The following is an 8,382-nucleotide window of genomic DNA, read 5'->3' as shown; positions in this document are numbered from 1 at the left end:
AATGTAATTTATGCTAACTACCCCTTGCAGATTATCTTGCACTTAAACCTGTTCTGGGATAAGAGTTAGGGGCTTTAGGATGCCTGGTATGAAATGCAAAGTTAATGCCTTTGGATAAAAAGAAAGGTCTAAACACACTGTGCAGAAGGAGCTTTTTGATTTAAGGAGAAGAAATAGCTTCAGTTGCATGCAACTGATCTATTACAACATTCGCTCTGCATTGACACTTCTGCTAAGCAAAAGATGCAGAGAGGAACCCAGAATGAAGATAGGCTTTGTGAAAATGCCTGTACATGTTTCTAACAGCATAGCCCTTACTCAGCAAGAGGGATCCAGCCCCACTACAAACACCATGAGTAGCAGTAACTTCATAAACTTAATTTGTGTCAACAGACCCCTAGAAAACACTTGTCTTTGTTTCAAATAAGGCATTTCAACAACTCTGCACACAACAGTGGATGTCCACTTCACTGCAATATGACACGCACCCTGGCCGTATCCTTCCTGGAGGCAGGCTCCCTAGCTGCACTTCTGTTCTCACTGCTGAAGGACAGCCAGACTTCCACCTTTTTAGCATCTCTTCCCTACCCTTCTGGCACATCAGTGGCAGCTGCCTGTCTAATCGGGAATTCACACTGAGGGAGCAGACTGAGGGAGACAGACAAGGCAAAAAACTAAAGGGGGAAAAATGAATCAGTCCAAACCTGTGCTCCAGGTGGATGGAGCAGCAGGATGGAGCCATCCCAGGCACCGTGCCTCTGAGACACAGCCTGGCTACTCCAGAGTAAAAGCTGCCCAATGCTCCCTGAGTTCTCCAGCCTCAGCCTGCTTTTTGGTGAGCTGACCTTGCTGAAGGGCTCTGCTACATGGCCTGTTTGGGGATTTCACCTTGCAGAAGGCTATATCCTGCGCCATTTCCTTTAGGATCCCACAGCAAACCAGCTGTGAAGGCTCTCCAGCTCCCTCAGCCAGCAGAGCTGAAAAGGTGTCAAAGCTTTGGGTTAAGAAACCTATCTCACTTTCTTTCTTTAAAGTGCTGAATTGACTGGTTCAAACAGGTCTGGGAACTCCTCAAAAACCTTTGGCTGTGGAGGCTGTTACTGGTGTGGGTGAGTAGACACACATAAGCTTTCTGTGTGTATGTACTTCTATATATGTGTGTGACAGATCACTTGCTGTCAACAGACATGTATGTGTAAGACTCCTACTGTTCCTTTGTCATACAAAGAATTACTTGTATCAGTGATGAGCCCAACATCACAGAACCTGGGAAACCTGACCCCGACGCTGGAATCCACAGCTGCAAGAATGAAAGCCAAAACAAGTTTCTCACAATGACAACAATCAGCCATTGGAGTAATCTCCCCAGGGAAGTGGTGGATTCCCCAGTGTTGGATACTTTAAAGGCTCAGCTGGAGAGGGGGCTGGACTCTCTTGTCTAGACTGTGCTTTTGTCTAGAAAGGCTGGAGCTGCTGATCCTCAAGGGCTCCATCCAACCTGGAATTCTGTGGTCCTAGTACATACCAAAACTAACCAGCCCTGCTGCCTGCTTCTAAAATAACCTTGCAGCTGCCCACCAGAAGCTGTGTGACCTTGATAGCGATGACAGCAGCACTGGGTACTGTACCCAAGTGAAGATGACCTTGGATATGACCCATATCTTCTAGAGTTAACATTGCTCCACTCCCTAAGGTGATCTACTGAACTCTGCCAACCACTGGAGATGAAGCTCCTACCTGCACCTATGGATGGCAGAGGTAGGGGCAGTCTTCAGCCATCTCGCACCACTGCCTTTACCAGAACTCCCAGAAAAGCACCACAGTCACAAACAACAGCGGCTCATCCTGGAACTGCATCTGTGACACTACCAACAGCAAGCACAGCCTCTGTGGCTCCAGCTTTGCAAGCACCCAACACAGCTCCAGTGCCGAGGAAGCTGTTCCTCACCTCCATGCCCGTGTGCTGCAGGGTGAAAGCAATAGTGAGAGATGAAAACTGTCTAGGATATCACAGCTTCTACTGGTCTCACCACATTGCTACATTGCTTTTCAACCTGTACCTGGCAGGTGCAGGTACAGGAGAGAACTCTTGTTTAATTTTATGATATAAAGCAGACCATGGGGTGTGTGTTACTGCTGTTTTGTTTTCTTTCTGTAGAACATCAAGAAGAGGTAAATCAAGTAGAATTCCATGCAATGCACAATTCCGAATCAACATTTTTAGCCAGCAAGAAAAGTAGGTCCAGCGATTAAAAAACCACCCCAAAATAATGGAACCCAGCCCAGTCCTACAAAAACATTGCTGAATTTGGAGCAAACACCATGTGGAACTTTACCACAGTGCAATGCAGGTATTTATTAGCTCCCTTGCTGTTCATAAATCCTGGAGACAGGCATTGACTGGGCATGTTTCTGAAATGAAGTATTTGCACTCGTTTTTCAGACACCCAAAGTAAGCCTAGATAGCATCTGCAAAAAATACTCTATGATGATAAATCATTCCATTAAAATACTTGCCAATACACGCTTTGCATAGGATCCATCACAAAAAGGTATTTGCAGGACATAATGAGAAAAGCAGCAAGTTGGGTTCCAGGCTGTTCAGGTTTTCCAATCTCCTTTGTCAGCGACGTTTCCAACCATTAACCATCTTCCTGCACAGCAGTAAACAGCATGACTCACCTCTTTATCTTCTCCTCTTCCTCCCAAAGGAGGAACCACGTGGAACGCTTGGTTCTGGTCATTTCATATACGTTGGCTTTGCTGCTGTGTTCTTGTGCTTGAGAAGATAAAGAAATGCATCTTGCAGGTGGAACTGAAGGCTGAGGGTGCTGTATTTAAACTCTTGGGAGTCTTTTTGCATTCTGGGGCTGACCTCTAGGAAAGCCTTGTTTCACACAGCGGAGCATGACCTGATGCTTCTGCTGGGCTGGAGACATGCAAGCTGTCAAAGCTGTCACCCCAGTAGTCTTGGACATAGGCCACAGATCAACTGGAAATACTGAGGCACTCAATATAGAATTTAATGCCCAAACCAGTGGAGGAAATGATTGATATGATTCTGTTCAGTGCTACTGTATTTTATAAAAGGCAAAGCTTCCTAAGCCAAGTTTTGAATGCTGTCTCACTGCTGTGTAAACAACCTGAGGCACTGTCAGAATGGGACAGTCTTTAGACTAACCATCCATGACAATGTATTAATTGCAGATCGCAACAGAACTGCCTATCAGTAACAAACCAAAGCATGCTCTTTAGCTGAGGAATCAGAAGTGGGTGTTTCCCACTTACTTGTTTCCCATTATGTTTGTGACTTCATTAAAATCTCTTCTGATCACCAAGACTTGTGACCAGGTTCAGCTTCAGCCCACTGTTCTTCACCCAACGTCTCATCTAGTGTTGTTTACAGGAGCTAGGTGTTGATGTAATTACACCTTGTTAGACCTCAGCATAAGCCACTGGCTTTCCAACTCATCTCCTCCCTCCAGTTTAATGAGACACCATACATACATGGATTCCATGTATCAGATCTGATGATAAAAGTGATGCTCTTTTTAGTGTTTTCCCTTCCTGGCCATCACCACTTCCAGATGATGTGATTATCGCATGGGGCACAATGGCAATTGCTGCAGACATACAGTAAATGGGGATAAAGAATTACAGTTCATAAGTTTTACAGTAAAGGTCCCACCAAGTGCACACACCTATTTTCTGCTGTATGAGTTTGTAGTTTGCCTTTGGTTAACTTCTCTGGCTTTGGACAAGAGGACTGACAAGAGTTGATACCAGCCAGTGATGATACTGGCCAGTTGATGATACCAATGATGATACCAGCCAGTTGATATTGGCCAATGCTTCATACACACGGTGGGTTTCTCTAGCATTAGTCAGACAACTCGATGTTTGAAAGCAGAAGGAAGCGCTCCTTCTGGACATGAGGTGTTGACTATAGCCATCTGAAGCAGTACTTACGTTTCCTGAATCTTAGGCCATGCTGAAAGTCCTTGACTTGTGATCCCATCGCAGTACCTGCTGTCTTCTGGGTACGTGAATATACTGAAATGCTGAAGCTGTTTGAGAACATGCACCAATAGGGCTTCCCCTAATTAACTGCACTGGGACTCAGACTGATGAAGCAATTTACCAGTCTGGAGAGCTGCATCAGGCAGAATGCTGAAGCTTCAGGAGAAGCTATGGAAAAGCAAGCCCGGAATGGAAAATCAAGCCCAGACTGACACCACTGAGGTTGTGGTCCCTGCCATGGAAGAGCATCAACTGAAGAAGTACGCTGATGAACAAAGAGTAATGGTGGGCAATTCAAAATGTAACATTGAAAAACACAGGCAGCAACAATACATCAGACCTTCCATTTTCCATTCATGTCTTCAGAATAGTACAGTCCATAAATCTTTGCTGTTGCATGAGGAAGGTGACTATTTCTTATTTGGGAACTCAAAAGAGCAAAAGCACGACTACTTGATCATGGCTGATTACAGAGTCCTCTGCTGAAGCTGGAGATCAGCTCCATGATATGAGTGGTGTTTGTGCTTGACCAAAGATGACCATGAAAGCCTTAGTATTTTCATTGCTGCAAAGCACCAGGGAAGTTGACTGCACATTGCACAGTACATCCTTTGTGCCGTGTATCTAACATCAGGCGAAACTCGGTTGTGGGCGACATTTCAAAGAGCGTTTCAGTGGCCTTGAGAGATGAATCTACAGTCAGAGGGATTGTTCACTTTCTGCAAGGCACAATTGATGCTGATTTTTATGGCATTGCTTGCTTAAAAGATGCTAAGACTGCCCAAACAGTTGAAAGGGACACAACTGGAAGAAGAGGCGTTATAAGCATGAAATAGAACAAGAATCTTCTTTATTCTATACAAAGAATGCCTGGGTTTTTACACTCGAGTGTGGATGTGCAGGATGTAAATAGCATCACTTTATACTGAGTTTTATCTGCATTGAGAAATTTATCTGAACTGAATTTCTCTGAGAAAGTCACTTTAAAAAATGCATTCTTCACCTATGATTTTTAGCTTGGGAAGACTTTTACAAAGGGTGTCTATTTTTAAGACAATGCAAGCTCTCCATGCTGAGGAATAGGTGGTTCTCTCTCCTTGCATATTAATTTTCAATTATAAAACAGTATCATTTCCCCAGAGGAGGTAAAAGCAGGGCTTATAAACCATGCTGCGGGACAATCACTTTAGAAAGAATATCCACTGTGAGGTACATAGATTGGAATCTTCCTGACAAACATCTCCATTGGAGAAAAAGGGCTGTCAGAAGACCTCCCATCTCCACGTATCAGAATGGGTCATGGGGAAGAAGCTCTTTCAAAAGGGAGGTAGAAGTGAGCCCCCAAAACCCGCAGGCATACAAACCCGGAGCTAGCCTGGAGAACAGTAAATATGAGTCAAATGTTACCTATTACATCTGACTTCACCAGTTTAGCAGAAAAGCAGCAGTTCTCCAGCAGTCAGCACTGGGAAACAGACCCAGGCTCACTGCTCTATTCCCAAAGCCCCTTAACACAGAAATTCCCCCAAAAGACCAATAAAGAGCAAAGAGATAAAGGGCTCTCCTTTGAGAAAAGCAGAGCACTGTGCCAAGGGAGCCTGCTCCAACCCCAGCTTCTTACCACAGGAAAGGAGGCCATGCAATCTCTTGAAGCATGGACAGCTCAAGTTGGGCAAACCTCAGAACAATCATTTTCCGAAGGAACTGGCTGTCACAGTAACTGCTGTTGCTGTACAGCCAGTGCAACATCGCCATTTCCTAAATGACCTTCAAAGACCTGTGCTTTAAACTCAATATAAACCTCAGATCATGCCCTTTCTGCTGAAAAAACTGCTTCCTAAGGACCTCCCATTTTTTACCTTGTCAAAGAAGTGATGCAGTTTTATGCTGCCATCACCTTCCCCCCCAGATCCTCAGTAAATCATTCAGACACCACAAGAAGCAGACTTGACATGAAAACCAAATTAAAGAGCAAGTCAAGACACTTGCAAAAGGGAGACCATTGTTTCACTAGCAAGTTTCCTAGAGAAGCAAAAATGTGACTGGTGAAAGCTGGTAAAGAGAAGCTTTCCACGCACAAGCAGAAATGCTCTGGATTCAGAGCTGTGTTTCTTGTGCACTGAGATCTTACACCATTTCAGCTAAGTAGGTACTTGGAAAACGTGATGCTTCCTTCTCAACTGTGAGCAGTGCGAATTCAAACCAACCTTTATAGATAACAGAGATTAAATCAGTGAATTTTAACGTTTGATTGTTTGCTTTTGACCGATCGTTCCTCTTTAAATAGTAGCTTGCTTAGTAAATGCTGTGAATGCAAGAAAGAGGCACACATGACTGAAAATGAATTACACAGACATAAGTATTCAAAAAGCTGCTGTTGGAAAACCACTTTTTCAGGGTTATGGTTGGTTTGGGAAGGTTTTTGCCATGTTATTACATGAGATTAATGTTCTATGCATCACCCTTGAGGATTTTCAATGATTTGGTTTCTCACTGACTTGAAAGAGAAGGAAAAAAATTATTCTAAAGTGTCAGGAATTTTCTGCACCAAAGTTTGCAACAAACAGGACATCAAAGAAGAAAAAGTTACGACACTGCCGAGGCTCCCGAGTGCATTCCATTTTCCGGGGCGGATTTGGCTTGGTGCAGGGCAGCCTGAATCCTGAAGTGTGTTCTTGTTTCCATGGAGTAATTCTTGTAGTTTTGTCTAGAACAAAAGCAGATCCACTCTCATGAATATATATATTTAAAACATTTTCAAGTTACCTTTCTATTACTGTTCTAAGCCAAGCAAGTGCAGACAGCAGAAAAGCTGTTCTTCACAGGCTCCTTTGTTGCCTACTCTAAAATACAAGGCATGTGTTCCTAGCCAAACAATGCAGCTCTTTGTTCTTTATTTGTAGTTCCACTGTCTGGCAATTACCAGAGAAATATAGCTTAATAAGAAATTGAATCTGGTCCACTCAATCAAAATACCGAGTCCTCAGTAAATATCTATAACATCCACTTAGTTTACATTCAGAAATTAGATTTCCTTCCCCCCCCAGCCCCCAAAGTATAACTGACAAATGTAAATGCAAACATTTTCAGGGTTTTAAAGATCATATTAATAAGATCCATCTTAATTCAGCACACACATTACAAGGAAATAGAGAAGGGAAGTGGGGGGAATAGAAAGAAAGAGAGAAAGAAGCTGTCCTGAACCAGAACAGGAAAAAACCCATCTCCATCCTATGGTTATCAATGATGTGTGCAGGAAATAAGGCCAGACAATTTGCTGCCCTAGAAGCTTGGAAAGAGAAAGTGGGCACACACAAGATGCCGTCTCAGCTTCCAAGTAGCAATTCACCAGCCCAGGGAAAGACTGGCAGGACTTCCCCCACAAACATCTAGCAGCTGACTCAGCACTGTCACCTGCCCACAGCCTCCAGTAGCTATGTCATGATCTAGAGTTACAGAAGCATTCAAACACTCTGTATTTTCATGGAAAAGCCTATATAAAGAAAGAAAACTTGCCCCTAGGACCACATAGAAAGTGCAGATCCTCCTGAATAGGAATTAACATGTCAGCTCCTGCAGGACGGATACAGAATCCAAATACCAAAGAGGATTAGACCATGCTAATTTTCTTTCAGAAGGTATTTGTCATCTTCCCAGAAACATCACATGAAGTATTGAACAGCCTGCATACCTTAAAAGCATTTCAGTTCAGAATTTGTAATTCAAAGCAAGCATGGTATCTGTCACTACAGCAGCCTCTTTGTGAAAACAAGGAATTCCACACCCTTCCTACACCAGCTTATAATATCATGTATGCAACACCCAAGAAGCTGACTGACAGAAGGAGGTGACTGGGCTCTGCTGCATGCTGATAGAAACCCTCTGGAGTTTCTTCTTTAAATCAAGCAGAATTTGTCACTCAGATGCTGTATTTCTCACCAGGAGGCTGATATTCCTGCTTGTTGCTTGCATTTATACAAACAGAAATATTTCCATGCACGACCAAGCCAAAACTGTTTATCATCTCACTCCACTCCTTCTCCCAGAGCTGAAACATTCAAGCCAGCAGCAGAACGTGGATTTAGGTCAAGCAAATCAAGCATCATGCACAAGCCAAGTGCTCGCCTGCACTCCTGCCAATTGCAAACCTAATTCTTGCAGCCCTGAAACCCACCACAGACAGCACGTTCTCCCTCTAGTGGCTTCCAAGACACTGAGCATTTGTAGCTGAAAGCTTTAAAACCTCAGCATTTCGACGCAGTGTAACAGGTACAGGTGGAGATGGGAGGACTGCGTTGTTGTTTTTGGCTGACTGAAACAGGGAGGGTGTCCGTGGTGGTTTGCTTTACTTCTTTTTCTGCA

At 43.8% G+C, this 8,382-nt stretch overlaps 1 protein-coding gene across 2 annotated transcripts in view; it reads right to left on the bottom strand.

Annotated features, from left to right (window-relative positions):
- Positions 1-4,853: 4,853 nt before the first annotated feature.
- Positions 4,854-8,382, bottom strand: part of TTC39A (tetratricopeptide repeat domain 39A) — a 47,250-nt gene continuing 43,721 nt past the window's right edge. For both annotated transcript variants that reach the window (XM_034063932.1, XM_031050771.2), the window contains one exon: positions 4,854-6,727. In XM_034063932.1, coding sequence (XP_033919823.1) covers positions 6,607-6,727 — 121 coding nt within the window. In that variant the 3' untranslated portion in view covers positions 4,854-6,606. The remainder of the gene's footprint in view (positions 6,728-8,382) is intronic.

This window comes from Melopsittacus undulatus, chromosome 6 (genome assembly GCF_012275295.1).
Source record: "Melopsittacus undulatus isolate bMelUnd1 chromosome 6, bMelUnd1.mat.Z, whole genome shotgun sequence".
NCBI lineage: Eukaryota > Metazoa > Chordata > Aves > Psittaciformes > Psittaculidae > Melopsittacus > Melopsittacus undulatus.
This window is presented reverse-complemented; position numbering and strand designations above follow the sequence as displayed.